Here is a 25,294-nt window from a genome sequence, read left to right as displayed (position 1 = left end):
TGCTCTCCTAATGTTCAAATATGCCCTACTTAAAATGAACTAGCCTATTTGGGGTGCTCTATTGGAAATAGATCTCAAGATCCTAGAATTTTTCCTGAAATGACAGAGTTAGTTCAGATCGTATAGCTTGCATTTTCCCTTAGCATAAGCATTCTTCCACTAATATTCCAAATAGTAGGTAGGTTAGAAGGTAACTCAAGGAATGTTTTGCCTAGATAAGCTCAAAATTTAGAAAGGGAAATGGAGAGATTTAGTTTAAAATGTGACTTATTCCCTAATAAATGAACACATAGTCACAGGAAAAGCAAAGAGTTGTTATAACCTCCAGAAAAAAAAAAAAAAAAATCACAGAACTGCAAAGAAAAGTGACCTAACCATCACATACATAAAGAAAACAAAATTAGGATTATATTTCATTCAGATGTGGATGGATACATTTCCAGTGTTAAATATGGAATTTATACATGGGCACAAATTTAGTTAGAAAATAAACATTTCTGTGAGATTACTAGGTGATCCTTATTACAATTTACAAAGAATATAATGACAAATCACAAAGAAAATAAGCAAATTATCACAGATTAAAATCCTTTACACATTTTTCTACCCATGAATTCTCTGTTTCACATCTGAACTTAATAGTAGAATTTCATAGCTGATATTCAACACTCATTTCATTGTTAAAATATATCAAAATTGATTTAAAAGACACAAAAGGAAAAACAATCAGCCAAAAAATGTTTTCTCAGGTGTTTGGCCAATGGGCTCTGGTTCACAGGAATATGGAAATGCAGCTGAAGGCCATCTGAGAAGCACTTCCTGGTTTAAAAATGTCAGCAAGTGATTGATAAAGGAAGCTTACTGTAGGTTTCCATGTAACACAAAACATTAGAGTCCAATGTTGGTAAACTTCCATGTTGTATTTTTAAAAGAGTATGGCCACAGCTTGAATCCTTCTTCTCACTTAAAACCCAATGTAATTATGTAAAATACATTTGCCTTTTAGAAGATCAAGTCAGAACAGTCAGAAACTGCCAATCAGTGATTAACGAGCACACCAAAGTCACTGTTACACAAATGGATCAGGAAGGAGCACTGAGCAGAGCCTCCAGGGACTGTTTGTGAGCAAGCTGATGGCATTGGACCGCCATTGCCTGTCCCAGAAGGACAACAGGTGGGTTTCATCCACTGGGAGCCCCTGGCTTAGCAAGAAAGTCACATCATCTTAGTAATCAGTAAATCACAATAGCAGATCAGAAGAAATACTCTTTCTGGCTTTCATTGACTGTACATTGCATGTTGATCTCACTTTTCAGAGCAGTTTCAGCATTGTCTCCAGTTTTTGGAATATTTGTTTCATTTTTTTGGTATAGCCATCTCTGCTGATAAATGCGTATAGCAATGGCAGTGATGCAGAGCAAAATAAATATCACAACCGCTATCACACCTAGAGAGAAGGGAAAATACAAAGTCAGATTATAAACCGTAAATGTCAGCTTAACTAGAATCTACCCTAGCACCATTTATCATCAGAAAATTTGAAACCAAGTAATATTATAACATTAAGTTTACTTCTAAATCCATGCAAACTTCAGACACAGAGATTTTATGCCTTAATTCCAAAGACATATCTGATTGGATTCCAGTTAATGCCTTCACACTAAAGTGCAGAAACACCATAGGCCTCTTAGGTCATGCCTGCATGGCTAACTGAGTAAGCAGGTTTTTATTTTTAAAAGGTATAGACTGTGTAGCCCTATTACAGAGTGATTAAATGCTTTGTTGTTGTTGTTTTGCAATTGCTAAGTTGTGACCGACTCTTTGTGAGAGCATGGACTGCAGTGTGCCAGGTTCCTCTATCCTTCTAGTGGGCTTATCTATCTCCTAGTATGCTTAGTTACCCAGTTGTGTCCGACTCTTTGAGACCCCATGGACTGTATAGCCTGCCAGGCTCCTCTGTTCATGGAGATTCTCCAGGCAAGAATACTGGAGTGGGTTGCCATACCCTCCTCCAGGGGATCTTCCCAACACAGGGATCTAACCCAGGTCTCCTGCATTGCAGGCAGCTTCTTTACCATCTGAGTCACCAGGGAGCTCAAATTTATGTCCATTGAGTTGATGATGCTATCTAACAGTCTCATCCTCTGCTGCCGCATTTTTCTTTTCACCTCAATCTTTCCTAGCATCAGAGTCTCTTCCAATGAGTCAGCTTTTTGCATCAAGTGGCCAAATTTCTATGTGTTTTAATGAAAAATTGATTAAACGGTTATGCTGATATACAGTTGAACTATAATAATGTGCTGTATATTTCATCTATGTCTATGAGACCAAAAGAGTCTTAAGTGATTGTTGCCTCTGGGGGTCTACACTCTTGTGTGATCCCCTTGTGACTTGCTTCTAACCAACACAATATGACAAAGTTGACGGTCTGTACCTGATTATTTGTGCATGATTCCATGATTACGTTACGTAAGACTGTAGCACCTGTACTGTTGGAGTCTCCTTCGTCCTGCTGCTTATGAGGTGGCAAGAGCCATGCTGGGAAACCACCACATGACAAGGAACTCTTGTCTATGAACCAGTGAAAATTCAGAAGCTCTCAGCGCTACAGCTGCAAGACACTGAACGCAGCCAACAATCTATGCAAGTGAAAAAGGCTCCATCCCCAGTGGAAACTTCAAATGTGACCCCAGCCCAAGATCCCAAATGACACACATTCATTTCAGGATTGTGAGACCCTAAGCAGAGGACCTAGTTGAAATGTGTCCAAACTCCTGACCCATAGAAACTGAGGAATAATACACATGGGTTGTGTTAAGTTGCTAAATAGGTGATTTGTCATGCAGCAATTGATAACTAATATACTATATTATAAAAATCTGTAGAAATATTAATAACATTCAGTTATATGGAAAGTAAAACATTTCTCATGTTGGAAATGTTTTAAGTATTGAAGACATTAACTTTGCCAGTGGTTCTCAACCTTGGCTACGTAGTAGACGATAACAGAATTTTGGGTGGGAGGCTGGGGTATTAGTATTATTTCGAAAGTTTCATGGATTATTTTAATGCACCATCAAGCTAAGCCATAGGGATGTTAAGTCAAGTTATACCACATTAGTGAAGAATAAATATCCAATCCATTCTGAAACAGGCAAAAAGGAACATTCACTAGTCAATATAGTTTTAAGATGATTGGCACAGCCATTAATTAGTATTTCCAATTAATAAATGTAAGCAAATACATGTTAGTGTTTAGCTATGTAAATCAAAATTTGTATTGCAAAATGAAGTTTCTTTATTATACTCTAGGACAGACTTAAGCAAGTGTGATGGAGCCCAACAAACTTGAAGCTTGGTTGGGTGCAATTGGTCACAAAGATTCCTGAGCACATGCTATCAGGAACTCAGACTCCTTAGCTGAGAAGAGGTAGCATATTTATTACTCTATGAATATTCTTAAATATTTATTCATAAGTAGAATATTCATTGCTTTCAATATATTTTCCATCTCATGTGAGAACCAATAACAGAGTTACTTTAATTCTTTTTATGTTTAGTCATAGAGATTTGTTTTAAGAGCTATATCATGTCCAATTTTAGTGTCAGGGACCACTGACTCAGTAACAGTGATCAAACCACTTGATTATACGATGATTGTCACCATTACACTGACCCACCTATACATCCAGGATTTTTTGTTTGATTGATCACCTCTAACTCTACCTTGTTTTTGTTTTGTGGGGTTTGGTGGGATCCTAGAATAACTTCCATCTCCACCCTCTATCTGAAGAGATTGAGATAATTTGAAGAATGCATCTGATGGCTTCCATAACCTTCCTATCAGCAACTCCAGTGTAAATGTGTTTTTGACAAGTGTTCATGCCTGTGTCTGTGTCTCTATCTACACGTATGTATCTTTCTCTATCCATCCATCTGCCCATCCACAGCATAGATCGCTTGGCAAGAAATCCTCTGTGATCTCTGGTTTACCAGGTTTAAATGTTGATTAGGTTAATACTCCTTTCCTAGTGCTTCCTTTGTTTACAGGGGAGAAAATAAAAATGCAAAATGCAGAATATGAAGAAATTCACCCATTGGGATAATCCTTTAAACAGATCAAATATTTCACACAGAGGTGAAGTCTATGAACAATTTTTTAAAAGTCTGATAGTTCTTTCAGGAACAATACACTGGAGGTCTAGGTACTCAGTAACTGACAAACTGCACAGCCACCAGCTGCCATACAGATGGAAGGCAGGTTCAAGTACATTATAGGGTCCAGTAAACTGAACCCTTCTGTCCCTAAGACCTTCTGTGCTTGGCTCCCATGTATCAGGAGCCAAAAAGGATTTCTCAGGGGAGTGACACTAGAGTAATTTACTTTGTACCTCTTGCCAATGATGTTTAGCAAAAGCAATACAACTCTGTTCAGAGGTAAAGAATCTGCCTGCCAATGCTGGAGACACAGGAGACATGGATTCAATTCCTGAGAATGGCAACCCACTCCAGTATTCTTGCCAGGGAAATCCCATGGACAGAAGAGCCTGGCCAGCTACAGTTCATGGGGTCCCAACAAGTCAGACATGACTGAACGACTGAGCACACACACACACGCAGGCAATAAAACTCTAAGGACCACATCTTTGTTCTATCATCAATTTTACGTTTATCTTTGTTCTCTTTAATAAAAGGGCACCAACTATTATAATCTGCAAAATTTTGAACTTTGGTTCCTACTTTGTAAATATTAATCACATTTAAGTTGATTTATTTTCACTTAACTTTGACATTATAGTGAAGTTTTCTCATTAATAATAAATCAGAATGATTTAGGATTAAGACTTAATTTAAATTTTAACAAGAAAGTTATTCCTTTTGGATATGCATTATAAATAATATTTATAGTTTTTATTTGTTTTTGGAGTTACAAGATGGAGGTCATATTCCTCACTCATTACAAAAATAAAAGTAATTGATACAGAAATGGAAATAATGACATTCTTATATAGATTTGATCAGCACTTTAAAATGTCTGAATATTTCACTAGTTGTCTGGAGAAACCTGGTATCTTAATAAATGCAGGCAGATCCAATCTGAGCAGGTATATAGCTGGCCTAACCCAGTCCAATCACCCAGCTCTAGGAGTAATTACCTCACTTTGAGGTAGCAAAGAATGGAGAGTAGTTTACTTCTACTCACCAAGCAGAGTTTGCAACTGACCTACATTTCCATAATCTAATTAAACAAATTAAAATGTTCTTTGAATGATAAGGAGGGAGAATTGAATATTAATTTTTGAGTCCTACCTGGATAAGTTTTGTTTCAGGGGATATAACAGAAGATATTTAAAATGCAATTACTTTTACTTCTTCATATATATATCTATATATATATATATATGAATGATTTATTTAATGGATATCTATATCTATCTATCTATCTAGATAGCTACCCATCTCTCTGCCCAAAGATAAGCTTGATGCTAGATACAGTTTTACATCTTTATGTTCAGGTAAATGACAATTTGTATAATCTAGGTGCTTCTCCCAATAAATGTTGCATTTTTTATTTTAAATAAAATTTATTTTCTTTTTAAATTTAGAGAATTGTTTTGCAATGTTGTGTTAGTTTCTATTATACAACAAGGTGAATCGGCAGCCTTCCACTAGCTGTTTTACACACAGCTAGTGTATATATGTCAATGTTGCTTTATGTTTTATTTTTAATCTTATTTTTAAGTGTTCTGGGCTAAGGGGCTGACCTCTGGCTATTTTAAATCAAAGAAGTAAAAGTAAATGTGTCTTAAATATGCATACATTCCGAGAGAAACTAATGACTATTTTCAAGTGAAAAACCTCTTATTATTATAGATTGGGCAACCATCCTTTAAAAAAAGAGGAGCCATCAGTTCCTTCTACAAAGCTTTTTCAAAGGAGCTGAGTTCGGTACAGTTACATCAAGAACATTAGCAAATGTACGTGGTCTGCCATTGACCTCACGGTCATTACGGATTCTCAGATATTTTTGGACTTTGCTAACAGTGACAGCAGAACCAAGGAAGAGGTCATTTGCGGCCCCATTACCTCCGATGACCGCGGAGTCACTTCTGTCCGCATTAACTAAGGGCCGTCCCTCATCCGTTGGTCCAGAACGACCTACAGTAGAAAAAGGGAGAATGACAGAGAGTGGAAAGGAGGAGTTTTGAGAAATCCACACACATTTGAAAGAGGAGCAGATAATTCAGTGACAGAAACGAATTTGAAACGAAGAACCAAGAATGGAAAGACCAGAGTAGTGAGAAAATGAATTGAGGACTTTGGGAAACCTCTGGCATGGAGATTCTGAGCATAATCTTGCTGGCATGTGAAACGAGTGCAGTTGTACGGGGATGGAGATGGAGTGGAAGACCGGAGGGAGCGAGCCACACACCTGCACCGCCTGCGAGAGGGCGGGTCGCCTCCCGCGCTGGGGCTCCGGGCCTCGCCCCATCCGCGCAGCGGGACGCGGTGGCCACGTGTCCCCGGACGGTGACCTGAGAATGGCCGCCAGAGCGCAGCGCCGCCTTCAGAGGGACTGCAGGCCCGAAGCGTACCGCAGAAAGGCAGCCCGTGAAGCCGCGCGCGCCGGCCCGCAGCGTGTCCGGGTCCGCGCCGAGGGGCTCTGCGGACAAAGAAGCAGGACACACCGTTAGGACTCATGGCTGGCGGGGACGCCAGACCAGCCCGCCTCTGCGCAGCAGTGATGAACTGAGCCTCCCACCAAGCCCTTCCTCCTTTCTTCCTTAGAAAAAGATCCACAGCCCATGGCAGAGAGGCCTTGGTTGATGCCCTGCGGTTGGTTGTTCACTCCCTGTGGGAAAAAATTAAAGCTTCCTTGGATGCAGTCACTGTTAACGGGCTAATGAAATCCTCCTCCACCAATGCAGTTTTCAAAATATTTTGAACGGGATTTGTGACCAGTATTCTAGATGGTTAGTGACCTAGATCTCATGAGTTGGGGGACGGCAGAGTTCTGGGAATGGCAGCCCACTCCAGTACTCTTGCCTGGAAAATCCCATGGACGGAGGAGCCTGGTGGGCTGCAGTCCATGGGGTCGCTAAGAGTGGGACACGACTGAGCGACTTCACTTTCACTTTTCACTTTCATGCACTGGAGAAGGAAATGGCAACCCACTCCAGTGTTCTTGCCTGGAGAATCCCAGGGATGGGGGAGCCTGGTGGGCTGCTGTCTATGGGGTCGCACAGAGTCGGACACGACTGAAGCGACTTAGCAGCAGCAGCAGCAGAGTTCTGGGAACTCCTTCTGAAGTTACCTCCTAATTAATATTTTAGTCTTGCTGACTGTTCTGAGGCTCACAATGAGGGCATCTCCTTACCCACAACTGCTGTCCTGGGAACTCCACACCCCACTTTCTTTTCCCCTCTTCACAAGGGTGATCTCTGTCCCTACTCTATAAATAAAGGCTTGCCCTCACCAACCCCATCCTGATCCCCGTTCTCACCCCAAACTGACAGAGGTTGGTTATTATGACCTAAAGAAGAGCCGCGATTGACATAGGAGAGCAGAGCATCAATACCTTCGTTTCAGTGATGCCTGCATCCCGCAGTGCACTCGCTCAGTGGGCACGAAGTCTGACCCAAGGCCCCTTAGTTGTAGACTTCAAGTTTAAATGTGTCAATCAGGGAAGGAAGAGTTTGCGTCACCCACAGAGGAAACCACGTCAGTATGAGGCAACTTTGGCATCTGCTGTCAAACTCCTTCCTGCTTCATCATGTATAGAAAGGTTCAGAGTCCCTTCTTTTTCAAACAATCAGTTACCAAGAATTTACCAAATGACTCCCATAGTCTGGACATTGTGTTAAGTGATTTATAGAGGTTATTTCTTAATGCTCAAACCACCCTGAGTACTTTTATTCCTATTTGAAGTTAAATTAACACTGGTTCCAAATAGGAAAAGAAGTATGTCAAGGCTGTATATTGTCACCCTGCTTATTTAACTTATATGCAGAGTGCATCATCAGAAATGCTGGGCTGGAAAAAGCACAAGCTGGAATCAAGATTGCCAGGAGAAATACCAATAACCTCAGATATGCAGATGATACCACCCTTATGGCAGAAAGTGAAGAGGAACTAAAAAGCCTCTTGATGAAAGTGAAAGAGGAGAGTGAAAAGTTGGCTTAAGGCTCAACATTCAGAAAACGAAGATCATAGAATCTGGTCCCATCACTTCATGGGAAATAGATGGGGAAACAGTGGAAACGATGTCAGACTTTATGTTTCTGGGCTCCAAAATCACTGCAGGTGGTGACTGCAGCCATGAAATTAAAAGACGCTTACTCCTTGGAAGGAAAGTTATGACCAACCTAGATAGCATATTCAAAAGCAGAGACATTTCTTTGCCAACAGAGGTCCGTCTAGTCAAGGCTATGGTTTTTCCAGTGGTCATGTATGGATGTGAGAGTTGGACTGTAAAGAAAGCTGAGCACCGAAGAATTGATGCTTTTGAACTGTGGTGCTGGAGAAGACTCTTGTGAGTCCCTTGGACTGCAAGGAGATCCAACCAGTCCATCCTAAAGGAGACCAGTCCTGGGTGTTCATTGAAAGGACTGATGCTGAGGCTGAAACTCCAATACTTTGGCCACCTGATGCGAAGAATTGACTCATTGGAAAAGACCCTGATGGTGGGAGGGATTGGGGGCAGAAGGAGAAGGGGACAACAGAGGATGAGATGGCTGGATGGCATCACCAACTCAATGGACATGAGTTTTGGTGGACTCCGGGAGTTGGTGATGGACAGGGAGGCCTGGCATGCTGCGATTCATGGGGTGCAAAGAATTGGACACGACTGAGTGACTGAACTGAACTGAACTAAGGGACAAGTAAGTGGGATCATTATATTATTCTTTCTTCTTTAATGAATGCATGTACCTGCCATAGATTATGTGTATATATTCTCTAAGCTTTTTAGCTGGCATAATGCATGCATGCTAAGTCACTTCAGTCATGACTTAGGTCTTACTCTTTGTGACAAAGGTCCTACTCTTTGTGACCCCATGGACTGTAGCTCACTAGGCTCCTCTGTCCATGGGATTTTCCAGGCAAGAATACTGGAGTGGTTGTCGTGCCCTCCTCCAGGGGGCTGGCATAATAATCAGCCTTTAAGTTCACCCTGAGGATCTGAGCACTGATCTAATCTATCATGATGTTTTAGATAAACTCTCAAGAGGACAACCTTTATTTCTGTTGAGTTTGAGTTTTTGAGGAGCACTGCTCTTTTATCTCTATTTCCTGATGAATATAAATAATAATAAATAGCCTTTATGGGACACATATCATCCAGTACATACATGCTAGACACTGAAAAATAAAGGGCTGTTGTTATCATAAAAATAAAGTGAGCATTTAGAGCAGGATTTAATGACTTGCTTCATGCTATACCACTAGTAAGCAGTTGGAGAGAACTTTTGAATAGGAGCATTTGAATTCTGAAGCCAGGAATATAACCTCGCTGCCAGCAAGCTTTGTCAGCTAGCTTTATCTGGTGCATCAGTTACAGAAGGTCACTGTCCTTAGCTCATCCATCTCTCTCATGCAACATGTGGAAGCTCCTGGTGGACAGTGTGTTTTATTCTTGTCTTCCCCTGCACTTAGCTTAGTGTCTGTTACATAGGACATATGCAATATATACTTTATAATCAAAGAATAAATTTAGTCCTATTACCACCCTTCTGTGGACAGTCTGGCTGTTGAAATTTTTTAAATGTGGCCCTCTCAAGGTATGGTCTGAGAAATTCAGAGGTCCCTCCTTGTGATTCTGGGAAAGACCGAAGGTAGAAGAAGGGGATAACAGAGGATGAGATGGTTGGATGGCATCACTGACTCAACGGACCTGAGTTTGAGCAAACTCCAGGAGATGGTGAAGGACAGAGAATCCTGGTGTGCTGCAGTCCACAGGGTCACAAAGAATCAGACACAACTGAGCAACTGAACAACACCACCACCAGCAGCTTGTGATAAAAGATGACTTGCACTGACTTCAGCTGAGGATGCATGCCCATAGTTGGCTGACGTCTTATGCCACTGAGTTTTACCAAATGTCATGGTAACTAAACACGTCCTTATTGTCATTAAAGGTAACCAACATACTCTGAAGCTTCTTTTGAAGGGTGAAAAAATATGCCACTCCCAAATATGCCACTTTGGCATAAGGGTTATTTACTTGAAAACAGCAGGTAGAAGGACACTGATGTCCATTTTTCTTCTTGAAAGCAGCAGATAAAATTCCCATGGAAAAGCTGCCCTCTCTGTACCAGGAAGGAAAATGCATTCTTATGACCAGAGATAAGCAATCCAGCCCAGAGAAATCTGTACCTACAAACGTTGTTAACAGATTGTTAAAACAATACCTTCCTTCACTCTACTCATGCATTTTACTTACTTTTTCACAATCACCACTCTTTGTTCAAATTAGTATATAAATACTTGGGCCTACCTGCTTTTTGGGTCTTCAGTTTCCTATGGGGGCCACATGTACATTTACAAATCTTTATGTTTTTCTCCTGTTAATATATCTTAAGTAAATATAATTCTCAGGCCCAGTCATAGATCTTAAGAGAAAAGAGGTCAAGCATTGTCTCCCCTACAAACTCATGGGGTGGATTTCTTGAATCTTATTACAGGTTGTTACTTTTTCTCCTATTAAACTTCATTTCATAATGAGATAAATTTTGTATCTTTATTTCTCCTGGCTTGACAAAGAGCTGTACCTTCAAGAAAAATGGTCTAACTTTGAGATTTTCAGCAAACTCACTGGGAACTATTTGGGCTTACACAATTTTGTTTATGAGTTTAAAGTTGCAAAAATAATGTTTGCTATGGAAAAGACCTCTAAAAAGACCTAAACTCAAGGGGCATGCATTTGCATTGTTAGATGGCATCACTGACTCGATGGACATGAGTCTGAGTGAACTCCGGGAGTTGGTGATGGACAGGGAGGCCTGGCGTGCTGCGGTTCATGGGGTCGCAAAGAGTCAGACACGACTGAGTGACTGAACTGAACTGAATCATCATAAACATCTCTCTGACACACATAGCTATATTGGCCAACTTGATTATGTGAAATATCAAATAGCTTTATGCATGTGGAATTTTAGGTAGATTCCTAAGTACACTGAAGTAAAATGAGCTTGAAACAACCCCACTAAAGGATTATCAATTAAAACAGTACTTGAAAGATGACTTTATTTTTTAAATTTTGCATTCAGACAGTATCTGTTTCTTAAAGGAAGACACCTTTGCTTGTGTAACCCAGGACTTTTGCAAGGTTAAAATACTGGAAAAAAATTACAGGTAAAATAAAAGCTTTAGCTGTTGGACAAAAAGAGCAACTAGACATTACTAGCTTTTCTGGTCAAAGTTTTGACCTGAGCTCTACCAGGCAAGGATAACAGAAGGAACCCAGGACAGACATATATCATAATGAGTTAGATCAATTTTGTGGAATTTATTTTTTTAAAGATAACCTGGCTTCATATCTATACTACTACTACTAAGTCACTTCAGTCGTGTCCGACTCTGTGCGACCCCATAGACAGCAACCCACCAGGCTCCCCCGTCCCTGGGATTCTCCAGGCAAGAACACTGGAGTGGGTTGCCCTTTCCTTCTCCAATGCATGAAAGTGAAAAGTGAAAGTGAAGTCGCTCAGTCCTGTCCGACTCTTAGCGACCCCATGGACTGCAGCCCACCAAGCTCCTCCATCCATGGGATTTTCCAGGCAAGAGTACTGGAGTGGGGTGCCATTGCCTTCTCCGTTCATATCTATAAATAGTGTTATTACTAAAGAAAGAAACATCAGTAGTATATTATATTGCTTTATATTTTCCCATATTTCAAGATACTTTATTTATATATACATATGTGTGTGTGTGGATTTGAGAATGTGAATATGTATGGGGGATTTGTATGTATCTGAAAAGCCTATCATTAATCATGTAGCTTTAATTATGTGTCATGGTTTTGATTCTTTTTTTTTTTTTTGATTGGAGTAATTCTCTAGTATATTCTTCAGATGGGATGCTTGATTAATATTTAATCTCAATCTTTCCTTGTTATCCAAAATACCTTTTATAACCTTGTCAGATAAATTATATAGTAGATGCTTGAGCTTCAATCATTCTTCTTAGCAGTATAGCTATATCATTATATCATTTTTATTCTGTTGTTGCAAATGAAAAATTGGATGCTGATACCAATACTATTATTTTTATTGCAGCAACTTCTGCCTGAAACGTTTGGAAGACTTTTCTCTATGGTTTTGTAATTCAGGGCTTTTCCCAGAACTTCTGCAAACGTGTGTCTATTCTCATTAGGATGAATAAGTCCTTTCAATATGCAACTCAGCTTTTCCTTTGGTTAAGAGAAATTTTTTAATACATAATCTTTGTCTTTGCTTTTAATTCTCTTTTTGGATCTCCAATTATTCATACTAAGTGTTTTAGATCTAACTTCCAAGTCCCTTTTATTTTCCCTCCTAATTTCTGCTTCTTAATCTTTTTGCTTATGGCATGATACTCCATGTCACTTTTAAGGAAAATCAGTGATGATTCTCTTCTTTAGATCATCCAGTGACATTTTGAAAAGTCATATTAACTCCCAGAGTTTATGTTTGTATCTGTATGTGTGATTGTATTAAAATATCCTTGAGTGCCCAGTTTTATCCTAGTTTTCTGTCTTCTTCAATAGCTCTAAATTGATGTGGAAATTTTATTTGTTGTTTTTTCTTTTTGCCCCATCCCCACTCTTACTTTTAGATTCTCTTACTGGTGGCATCATCATTTACTTATATATTTATTGGGATGGCTTGTTGGAACTCCATGGCTGGAGATGTTATACGATATACAAGTCCTGACACTCTGGACAGGGCCACTTCTCTGCCCCTGTAGTCAGCAGCAGACCTGCAGGCAGACTGTCTGACTTCTTACGAAGCATAGGAAAAGGTCTCTCACCCTTGCCTTCACCATGGTAAGAAGGATATGACCCAATGATCCAGCCCTTTATCAGCTTCAGAAGGAGCAGAGAGAATGGGGATCATCATGTGGAGCAATTTTGACCTTCCCTATGGAAGTCTTGAGTTCTCTGAAAGGCAAGCTTTCCCCAGGATCCACAGGCTTCACACACCACCCAAGACTCTGCTATGTCCTCCTCCAGCTGCTGCTGCTGCTACGTCACTTCAGTCATGTCTGACTCTGTGCGACCCCATGGACAGCAGCCCACCAGGCTCCTCTGTCCATGGAATTCTCTAGGCAAGAGTACTGGAGTGGGTTGCCATTTCCTTCTCCAATGTCCTCCTCCAGTCCAGGGGGCAAATCCTCACCTCTGCTCTCTTATTCACACTTGCCTGCCCTCTTCTGCCTGCTGGGCTGGCCCTACAGATCCTGGGTTTAGGGGTACAAGTATGTTGAATTGAGAGTAGAAACAAGTCTTACAGTCCTATGTCTACACAAAGTCAGCATTCAAATTAACAGAACTGTGCTTAGAAACACAGTGTGAATCTGTGTTCCCTATTAGCTGACTCCTGAAATCCCATCCTTAAGGATCCTTCCTTTTGGCTCAAAAATCTTCCCTTTAAAGTGCAAAGAAAAAAAAAGTGGAGGAAACCTTAGGCAAAACTTAATGCATATTAAAAATTTACATATTAGGATGAAAATGTTTGATCAACCCTTAGCTTGAGAACACAGGCATCAACAAGAAGTAAGGGCAAAACAGGTGCACCTTCAAGGTAGGGTAAGGAGGGGACAGGAAAGTGGTTTGAGTGTGAATATGAAGCCAAGAAAAGTTTAGGAAAGAGTGTGATAAGGGCTGAGAATAAAGTTCATTTCCACTGTAATTTTGAGTAAACCCCCTTAAATCACTTTGAATGAAAACAGATTTAATCTATTTTTTCTCTTAAAAAATGTCTATGGTACAAAATCTTGAGGGCAGTATCAGATTTCCAACAATTCAGGACATAAACATTCTCAACTGTCTCAGGTGTTGCTAGTGTTGCCTTTAAAATATATTGCCAAGGCCATGCATTCTAACACAAGAGATGATTTCTGGTTTTGTGAGGAACAAGCATGTTGATGAAAGGTCCACAAGGAAGGGAAGGAGCAAAGAATTGAGGTGTGTGTGAAGAGCTTTCTGCTACCCACAATGAGCAGTGCTTCTGAAAGGCACTGGTAGTAAACAGTGGAATAGCAAAAACAGTATTTCCAAGATTCCCTAAGGCTCTCATCTGCAAGCAAGTATCAGGAAAAATGAGTTGTCCATAGAATTGCAGGAAGCAATGAAGAGCATCAGAAAGTGTAAATACATAGTTAAGTGAATACTGACTGTTGAAACAACAGCAGTAATAATATCTTAAGTAAAAAATAATATCCATAAGTGAAGTACATGACAACAATGGCAAAAAGGGTGGAAGAGGAAGTAAAATGGGAATAAAAATAAGGTTTTTATGTAGTTTGGGAAGTGTACATTCAAAGTAGAATGTAATAAATCAAGTATGAGTAATCTTTGGAGTAACTGCTAAATTATGAAGCTGATACCGAAGATTAACAGGCCCAAACTGGAAGTAATTCAGCTTCACATTAATATGAGAATAAATAAACTGGTATATTCATGCAACAAAAGACTATCAAGCAAAAAAGCTAGTGAACCATGACTACATGCAACAAATGTTAAAAAAACATTTTGGCAAATGGAATTGGCTAAACTGAATATAAATATCAAGCTGCTATTTATTTTGGACTTGATGAAACAAAAGTGAACATACTTTATTCTAAATAAATGACATGATTAGAAAATGATGCTAAGTAGAATTTTCAGTCTGTCTTTTGAACAATTCATCATTGGAGGGACCTGATTTTCAGAGTCAGCAACAAGTGACTTATTCTCCCTTCCCTGCACCCCACTTCCACCACACCAAACTATCGCTGGCACTTGCAGCCAATACCCGGGAAGAAATCAGGGGTGATTTGAAACTCCGAGCACTTTAACAAGCACTCCCAGAAGGTATTTCCTGGAATAATTGTTGTTTAGTCACTGACTCGTGTCTGACTCTTTGCGACACCATGGACTACAGCCCACCAGGCTCCTTTGTCCATGGATTTTCCTAGCAAGAAAACTGGAGTGGGTTGTCATTTCCTGCTCCAGGGGATCTTCCCAGCGCAAGGATAGAACCCTCATCTCCTGTTTGGCAGGTGGATTCTTTAGCACTGAGCCTCCCTGGGAAGCCCAATTGGAAGAATAGTCTTTAGTAAATGAAAAAGACTCTTCCTGTAATAACATTTGAGTAGTCTTTCACATAACAAAGAAACATTGTCAGCATTCTACATGTTTGCTGCTTTCAGCTCATCAGTCCTTCTCTAAATTGTGAGTAGGTTCATGTAGCCTCTCCTTGATATACCCTTACTCCAATTCAGAGGTCCAAGTTCTTCCCTCTCTGTTTTCCATAAAATCCTATTCTTGAATAAACTCATTCATACAACAGAAGAAATGTCCAGTTATAACTCAGTGTTTCCAACTCTCCAGGGACATGTGCAGAAAATGCATTATTAGCAAAAGAAATAAATCTCTAATGAATTTTTTATTATTCAGATATAATTCACATCTCATAAATTTCACCCTTTTAAAGTGTACAGTTCAGTGGGTTTTTTACAGTTATAAAACTATTCCCAGTATGTAACTGCAGAATCTATAACCCCCAAAGAAATCCTGTACATATTAGTGGTCACTCCTAACTCCTACCTGCCCCCAGTCCCTGGTAAATCTAAACTGCTTTCTGTTTCTATGGATTTAACTATTCTGAACATTTCATATCGAAGAAGTCATACAATATGTAATCTTTTGTGTTTATCTTCTTTCATTTAGGTAATGTTTTCAAGGTTCATCCATATGGTCCCATGTATGAGTACTTCGTTACTTTTCATGGGCTAGCATTCCATTGTACACAACTTTTGTTTGTTCCTCAGTTGATAGACACTGGAGTTGTTTCCAATTTTTAATTCTTATGAATAACACTTCTCTGAAGACTCATGTACACTTTTTGTATGTGGATATATATTTTTTCAATTTCTTTGGGTATTTACCTGTGAGTGGGATTTCTGGGTCACTTGGTAACTGTGTTTAAAGTTTTAGGAAACTGCCAGACTGTTTTTCCCCAGCAGCTGCACACTTTTACATTCTCATGAGCAATGCACAAGAGTTCCAATTTCTCCATATCCTCTATGAGACTTGTTACTGTCTGTCTTTATGATCATAGCCATCTTATTAGGTGTGAAACAGTGTGTGCGTGCTTAGTCGGTTCAGTTGTGTCTGTGTCTTTGTGACCCTATGGACTGTAGCCCACCAGGCTCCTCTGTCCCCGGGATTCTCCATGCAAGAATATTGGAGTGGGTTACCAGCCCTCCTCCAGGGGATCTTCCCAACCAAGGGACAGAACCCGTGTCTCCTGCATTGCAGGTGGATTCTTCACTGCTGAGCCACCAGGGAAGGTCGTGAAATGATATCTTGTGGTTTTGACTTGCATTTAGTTGATGACTAGTTATTCTAAACATTTTTTGCTCATCATTTGTGTGTCTTCTTTTAAAAACTGTCTACCCAGAACCTTTGGTCATTTTTAAACTAGTTTACCTATTTTTTTATTGTTTAGTTATAGTTCTTTATATATTCTCTATAAAAGTCTCTTATCAGATACATGATTGGCAAATATTTTTCCTCATTTTGTGGGTTGTCTTTTTACTTTCTTGATAGTGTCCTTTGAATTACAGAAGTTTTAATTTTAATGAGGTCCAATTTATATATTTTTCTTTGCTGCTTATGCTTTTGAGAAACTTTGATCTAACCCAAGGCTTTTGAAAAACCTTCTCTAAGAAATCATTGCCTAATCCAAGGTTACAAAGACTTACAGTTATGTTTCGCTCTAAGAATTTTATAATTTTAGCTACAAAGTTAGGTCTATCATCCATTTTGAGTTAATTTTTGTGTATGGTGTTAGGTACGGGTCCTACCTCACTTTTTAAACTTGGGGATATCCAGCTGGGCCAGCACCATTTGTCGAAGAGACTATTTTTTTTTTTTCCCTCTACTGAATGGCCTTGGCACCAATGTTAAAAGTCAGTGGACCATAAATACATAGCTTTACTTCTTGACTGTTGATCTAGTCCACTAATCATTATGTATCTCTTAGCTCAGCTGGTAAAGAATCCGCCTGCAATGCGGGAGACCTGGATTCGATCCCTGGGTTGGGAAGATCCCCTGGAGAAGGGAAAGGCTACCCACTCCAATATTCTGGCCTGGAGAATTCCATGGGCTGTATAGTCTATGTGGTCGCAAAGAGTCGGACACGATTGAGTGACTTTCACTTTCACTGAAGCCAATACCACATAGTTTTGATTACTGTGGCCTTGTACTAAGTTTTGAAGTCATGAAGGATGAGACCTCCATCTTCATCCTTCCTCTCAAGATTGTTTTGGCTACTTGGAACCCTCTCATTTCTATGTGAATTCTGGAATCAACTTTTCAATTTCTGTAGAAAAGGCCATTTGGATTTGGATAGGAGTCTGTAGGTAAACTTGGGGAGCACTGCCGTCTTCAGTTCAGTTCAGTTCAGTCGCTCAGTTGTGTCTGACTCTTTGCGACCCCATGAATTGCGGCACACCAGGCCTCCCTCTCCATCACCAACTCCTGGAGTTCACCCAAACTCATGTCCATCGAGTCGGTGATGCCATCCAGCCATCTCATCCTCTGTCATCCCCTTCTCCTCCTGTCCCCAATCCCTCCCAGCATCAGGGTCTTTTCCAATGAGTCAACTCTTCGCATCAGGTGGCCAAAGTATTGGAGTTTCAGCTTTATCATCAGTCCTTCCAATGAACACCCACCCAAGACTGATCTCCTTTAGGACAGACTGGTTGGATCTCCCTGCAGTCCAAAGGACTCTCAAGAGTCTTCTCCAATACCACAGTTCAAAAGCATCAATTCTTCAATACTCAGCTTTCTTCACAGTCCAACTTTCGCATCCATACATGACCACTGGAAAAACCATAGCCCTGACTAGATGGACCTTTGTTGGCAAAGTAATGTCTCTGCTTTTGAATATGCTATCTAGGTTGGTCATAACTTTCCTTCCAAGGAGTAAGCGTCTTTTAATTTCATGGCTGCAATCATCATCTACAGTGATTTTGGAGCCTCCAAAAATAAAGTCTGCCACTGTTTCCACTGTTTCCCCATCTATTTGCCATGAAGTGATGGGACCAGATGCCATGATCTTCGTTTTCTCAATGTTGAGCTTTAAGCCAACTTTTTCACTCTCCTCTTTCACTTTCATTATGAGGCTTTAGTTCCTCTTCACTCTCTGCCATAAGGGTGGTGTCATCTGCATATCTGAGGTTATTGATATTTCTCCTGGCAATCTTGATTCCACCTTGTGCTTCTTCCAGCCCAGCATTTCTCATGATGTACTCTGCATATAAGTTAAATAAGCAGGGTGACAATATACAGCCTTGATGTACTCCTTTCCCTATTTGGAACCAGTCTGTTGTTCCATGTCCAGTTCTAACTGTTGCTTCCTGACCTGCATATAGGTTTCTCAAGAGGCAGGTCTATCTTTGTTCATGACTGCCATCTTAGCAACACGGAATCTTTTAATGCATGAATGCAGATATATTTCTATTTATGTAACTCTTGCATAATTCCTTCCAACAATATTTTATGGGTTTCATTGTACATGTCTTGTACTTCTTTTGTTAAAGTTACTTCAAAGTATTTGCTTCTTTTTAATGCTATTGTAAATCGAATTTATATTTCATTCATTTTATCCTTGTATTAGTCATTGCTACTATAGAGAAATACAATAAATTCTTGTGTGTTGATCTTGTATCTTTGCCAAAACTATTTATTAGTTCTAATAGCTTTTTCCATGGAGATCATGTCCTTTACAAATACAGATAATTTTACTTCCTTTTTTATCTGGATATTTTTTGCTCTTTTCCTTGCCTAGTAGCCCTCATTCAAATCTGCACTACAGTTTTGAACAAAAATTCTAAGAGTGGACATCCTTGTCTCATTACTGATCTTAGGGAAAGACTTCCATTATTTCACCATAGCTGTGTGGGTTTGCAGATGCCTTTTTTACACATGAGGAAGTTCCTTTCATTCCTAGTTTGTTCAGTGTTTTTACTATGAAAGCATACTGGATTTTTTTCAAATGCTTTTTCTGTGTCTACTGAGGTGATCATGTGTTTTTTGTCCTTAGCTCTATTAATATAGTGAATTACATTGATTTTTATCTGTTGTGCCAACCTTAAATTCTTGGAAGAAATCTTACTTGGTCATGGCATATAATAATTTTTATATATTATTACATTAGATTTGCTAATACTTTGCTGAGCATTTTTGCATTTACATTCATATTCCTGAAATTTTATAAACTCTTTGTGTCTTTCTACATAAATTTCTTCTAAATGAGATAAATTCTTAGGGAGAGTATAGGAAAGACTAATACATGTCACATAAGTCAAGGGAATTTTAATATCTAAACTCTAGTTTCTCCATGCAGATCTCAGTAGGTAATTTCCATGAATTATTTATTACCCAATTATCATATATGGAGTTCCATTTCCACATACAGTCCTTCAGTGGATTTCTTTTCCCACTCAGATAATTGGCCTACTAAAGTTTATTCACATGACTATATTGATTTGAACTGTATTCTCCCCTAGGAAAAGACAGGAAGATATATCTTTAGTTTGTTTTGTTTTGATATTTGAGGTTTGCTATTTTGGCTGTTTTTTTTTTTTTTTTTTAATGCTCACAACCCAAAATGAATAGAATATTAATTATACAAAATCTTTAGAGAAATAAAAAGTAGCAAAAATGCTAGGGTACCTTACTTGGTATTTTAAAGTTCTCATACTTTGGGATTATAAGTCCTATCAGTGTCAAAACTACACAAAACACTAGAAATTCAAAGATTTACACTTAAAGTAGGATTATACTGAAATTATTTTATAGTAACTGGGAAAACTTAACCTGATTGGTCATTACTAATACAATCATTGAAGAATGGAAAGAATGTAGGGGCTGTTAATCAGAAGTCACTTTCAAAGCATTTTTCAAAACTCACTAGGGAAAACAATAATAATAACTAACTAGATTAGTTAATCATTAAACACTATCTTATTGTTTATATTTTGTATTATATCACAAGTGCTTTGAGGGCAGGTACAGTATGTGTTTTGCTATGAGGCATTCAAAATGTCCAGTGAAATACAAGCACATACTAGGAACCACCAAACATTTCAGAATGGATAAATCCACGAGCCAAAATAGCTAACAAGAAATACTGAGGTCACACTCTATGTAGGGCTTTCTATGTTGCTTCTTTTACTTAATGTCAATGTTGTACATGGAAATACATATAGTTTTCTATTGTCTTTAATAGCTATATACTTTTACGTTAAACAGAATCTTAATGATTTTGAGAATTATGTATGTTAAAGACATTTTATTATCTTGTGTTACAGAATTTTAATTATTATTTTGTATTACAAAATTTTGACCACTTTATTGTTTTTGGTCCCTTAACCTTATTTATATTTTTCTTTATAGATGTTATTAAATCTCATGCTGTAATTTTAAACTTTTTAATTTAATAATTCCTGATTTTTTAAAACATGTTTGGAATGACTTTCTCCTCTACAAGATTGTAAAAATACCTCCACAAAAAAAAATAAGTACTAGATATCTCATCATAGTGTGGGACAACTTTCCGGAGAAATTAACAGTTCCTTATTAACCAATCTGTTGGTCTATTTTACTATGTTAGCGAAGTGAAGTTCTACCTTCTTGCCAAATCCGAACCCAAAACTGTAGTCTTATTCTCAGTAACTGATTTTGAGAGTGGTAGAAGAACAGAAGCCATCCGAAGATAAAGTTATCCAAAACATGAAAAGTTTTATTAGCCTTTGATCAAGATACATACCTCTAGGTACAGATGAAATGAATATTTATAATTTTATTAGATTCAATTGCTTCAGGCTATAAACGTCATTGCTGAGTTTCAACTTTAATTTTTATGGCCTGAGAGAGATGCATTTGAATATATCATCCTTGAATAAAAACATTAACACCTTCAATTCCATGCTACTGTTCTCTATATATTAAATCACAGGAAAATAAAAATTCATATAACAAAACCTGTTCTACTTTTTAATTAAAATGAACCTTTTCATATAATACAGTTTAGTAATTAAGTTGATTTCCATAATCTATTGCCTATTTCTTTATAGATCAAACATTTGAACTTAATTTGCCTTTAAAATACTCCTTTGTCAATTTCATACCTACTGATGGCAACTTTCTACTTGGGGACATGGGCATCTCTGAACATGCCTCATTTCTCCTGTTGGATGCTGTAGTCACTGAGGGCATGGAATTGTGTGTGATGTGTTTGTTTTGACCATATCTGTTCTTTGGGCTGGGAAAAGAGTACACACAGACTTCTCTACAGCAGTGGAGGGATCAGATCTAGGTGCAGACAGGACAATTATTCCACCCACAGCTTGTACCCACTTGACAGAAATGCAGCTATGAGGCTTGCACATCCTTTGAAAGTGAAAGTGTTAGTTGCTCAGTTGTGTCTGACTCTGTGACTCCAAGACTATAGCCAAGCTCCTCTGTCCATGGAATTCTCCAAGCAAGAATACTGGAGTGGGTAGGCATTCCTTTCTGCAGGGGATTTTCCCGACCCAGGGATCCAACCGAGGTTTCCCAAGATGCAGGCAGAGTCTTTACCAGCTGAGCTGCCAGTGAAGCACCTTGCAAACATTTTAGGTGATCGATTACTTACTTTTCTCAAACCAAGGATCAATAGGGCCAGAGAGTAGAGCTCAAAATCAGATAAAAAGGGAGCAAATTGTTCTCCATTTGAATATTAAAAATAATTATGTTAGGCTGACAACCAAAGAGAGGGTTTTATCTCTCTGTTCTCTGAAACTCAAGGTGGTCTTTGAGCTTTTAGGAATTTCATAATCTCTATTTAAACATATATTATCATTCTCATGGGCGAAAGTTGAGAGAGCAGTTATTCTTTTGAATTGTTTTTCCAATTCTTTTTTTTGGGGGGGGTTGTTTTTGTTTGCTTTCCCATTCTTTTAAAATTATGTCACTATTTAAACAGAATAAAAAATCTACTAATATCATGAAAACAAAGATGTCAGAAGTGCCTGGTAAACATCCAAATGACACATTAGAGAGTGGAATACTCACCTCTACAATAGGCTATGATAGGTATAAACATCTCCCAGCATTCAATGGAAAACAAATATTTTCATTTTTATTTCTGTGTTAATTACAGCACCACTATCCCACATGTGGGGAGTGTGAAGAACAATGAACCACAGGAAAAGATATCCAGCACAAGCTGCCTGTCTATCAAATACATTATCAAGGCCAGACAGATTCTATAGCCACCTTTAAGGGATGACTACAGTGCAGGACCATCACCACTTCAGCATAAAGTTGTTATTCACCATACCAAGCTAAAACTATATTCTTACCCTTCTTCATTGGCTTAATCAGCCATTTTAACAGCTGGGCTTTTTAACAGTTAGGCTGTAGTATCTAAAACTTACACTTTTGTTATTACCATTTACAAGAGCACCCTTGGAAAGCACTAGGATTCATAACATTTCCTCTGTCTGAAAAATTAGAAGTCATCGTTTTATTGTCCATCTGTTTGAAAGATGTGATAGTTTTAAAAGTTACTATGCTTCTCAACATATTTGGAACATCCATTCATGTGCCTTCTCTAACATTCTCAAGTTTGTGATGTACTATATATACATGTAGCGTAGAAGAAATGACCAAAAGAATCAATGCATAAATGACTGAACACCTAGTAAGTTTCCATCGATTATTTAGGACAAAACAAAATTATATGAATAACAAGTACTAGAGAAGGAATAATAAATGTGCCATGGAGAATTTCCCCTAGATAACATTTAAATATCAATAAATAATATAGTTTATAAATAATCAAAAAGAAAAGAAATACCTTTCAATATTTGTTTTTATTTCAATGTAATTCTCAGTGAAAAGGGGGAAAAAAGGCATCAGGGTTTTGACATTTAAATAGTAAAGTATGCTTTTACTTTGGCAGTTTTATGGAGAATAACTAGCAGCCATAAAGGACAAGACGTCTGTGGGATATTTAGGGTGTGATTTTCCAAGAGGAGCTGAGAGTAATGAAAACATTTCACCTCAGCCCACAGGCAAGGCAGGGCCCAGGCCACAGCTCTAATCTTATTTGTTTGCTAAGAGTAGCTTTTTCTTAAGGCTAAGTCTAGATTTATCATTAAAATGATTTCTGCATTTGACCCCTGATTACTAAAGAGTTTGTGAACTTGCTGTCTGCTTTGATTTTGTCTTTCCTGAATTGTTAGAAAAATGCAAAGTTTCATTATGCTTGATTGCTAAGTGAGAGGGTAAGTGTGGAGGCAGTTTTCAAGGAACGCTCCTGTTTAACTCACAAGCAGCACTTAGTCGTGATTATATGTGCACTCAGACAAGAGTGCAAGCTTCTACCTTGATTGTCACTCACTGGGAAATCATGAATATGTCAAGGAGCTTCTTTCAGCATGATGAATGCTTCCCACATTTGCAACTTAACACTTCTGATCTCAATCATAGGGTGGTAGGGGGAGAGGGGCCCTCTTTCTTCCACTTACCTAAAACTGTCCCCAACATAAGGGACTTGACAGCATTGAATTCTGTCCCTGAAGACAGGATGACTTGTCTCCTTGCATTCTGGTTAACCTATTAAATGTTCCACAAGATGTAAACATCAAAATGGCAAGCAATTTTGATAAAAGGATGGGAATCAAAGGAAAACCAAGAAAAATGATAAAAATAATCCATATGTTCAAGCTATCATAAAGGTTAAAAGAGAAAAGTATTTTATAAACAACTTCTATAGCACCTCAAATTCCACTCCACTCCATCCTTTTCCCTTACATTTGTCTTCATGATTTAAGTATCATAATTGGTACAGTGCTCAAAAGAGATGCAAGAGCTACTTTGAACCTCAAAGTTTTTACTTATTTAGAGGAAATTTATAACATGAGCAGAAAAAAATGTATTATTCATACAGATTCAATATAAAAGATTACTCTTCAAAACCCAGCGACAATGCATAATTTAAAGACTCCACTGTTTTTCAAAATGTAGTTCCACTTTAAGCAATATCTTGCTTTTTATTGTGTGTTTAAATTTCAGTAGCATTTGTTCTTTTGTAATCCAGTGGGAATAGGTTCCCATTGGAATATCTCCAGTAGTCCCTATGAAAAACTAGGCAATATTTCCCAATCAAATGAAGTGAAACCAGTGAGGAAAGTGTGGTGTTTTAAAAGGTCAAATATTAATAAAACCTTTTGACAGTCTCTTGATAAACTAACATTGCTAAATGAAATAAAACACCTTGACTACATTTCCTATCCTAGACTTATGGAAGGACAGTGCCGAATGTGTATTTCTTTTATTAGGATTTATCGAATTTTGGCTTTAAGTTATACGTTCTGAGCATCATGATTTTGATTACTGTTGCTGTTGTTGAATTTACGACCTTACCTCTACAAACATCACTGCTGCTTCTCTGTTAATCCTCACATGGTGAAGCTGCCCATCAGCCAAATTTTTAAAACCAAAGTTAAAAACATCAGGTTCTCGGTGTCTGTCTAGTTTATACCTGATCTGCAAACTTCCTAAAGAAGAGAAAAATGACATTTTAACTAAAATAGAATTTTATAAAAACTGGAAATGCAGGTCCTAACACACATTTAAAAAAATTAATACAGTTTGAATCTATGGAGCCTTTACTTGAGTGCATACAGTCACTTTTCCCAGACTAGCAATTATTTACGTGCTGTTCTGGGGCCAAATTCAGAATCCAATTACACAGTCTTAAGAGTCAAGACCAAGCAGTCTTTTTCCAAGTTCTTCCATTTTCCTGAACCAGAGGAAAAAGTCCAAGTTAAGCATATGAAAACACCAAGTGAGGCTTGAAGTTAATTATTCATGTGGTATTCGTATTATTAAATGGTAAAACCTCAAGCAATTTTGTATTAACTTTCAGTTTCTACAAGCATAACTTCTTTTAATGTGACTTACTTTAATGCATTTTAATGTATCACTGACATTTACATTATTTTTTTTGCACAACCAGAAATATTTTCTAATGTTTCTACCATAATCAAGAAA

The 25,294-nt window shown here is 38.3% G+C and overlaps 1 protein-coding gene across 3 annotated transcripts in view; it reads right to left on the bottom strand.

The window, feature by feature from the left end:
• Positions 1–386: 386 nt before the first annotated feature.
• Positions 387–25,294, bottom strand: part of CNTNAP3 (contactin associated protein family member 3) — a 236,007-nt gene continuing 211,099 nt past the window's right edge. The window contains exons 20-24 of one of the 3 annotated variants that reach the window (XM_024995997.2): positions 24,665–24,798; positions 23,767–23,854; positions 6,434–6,664; positions 6,088–6,159; positions 387–1,447 (exon numbers count right to left, since the gene is read on the bottom strand). In XM_024995997.2, coding sequence (XP_024851765.1) covers positions 1,254–1,447; positions 6,088–6,159; positions 6,434–6,664; positions 23,767–23,854; positions 24,665–24,798 — 719 coding nt within the window. In that variant the 3' untranslated portion in view covers positions 387–1,253. Of the gene's footprint in view, positions 1,448–6,087; positions 6,160–6,433; positions 6,665–23,766; positions 23,855–24,664; positions 24,799–25,294 lie in introns of those variants that run through there. The other 2 variants (XM_024995998.2, XM_059889290.1) reach the window with 2 other exon arrangements.

This window comes from Bos taurus, chromosome 8 (assembly GCF_002263795.3).
Source record: "Bos taurus isolate L1 Dominette 01449 registration number 42190680 breed Hereford chromosome 8, ARS-UCD2.0, whole genome shotgun sequence".
NCBI lineage: Eukaryota > Metazoa > Chordata > Mammalia > Artiodactyla > Bovidae > Bos > Bos taurus.
The sequence above is the reverse complement of the archived record's forward strand: the minus strand, read 5'-3'. Positions and strand labels throughout refer to the sequence as shown.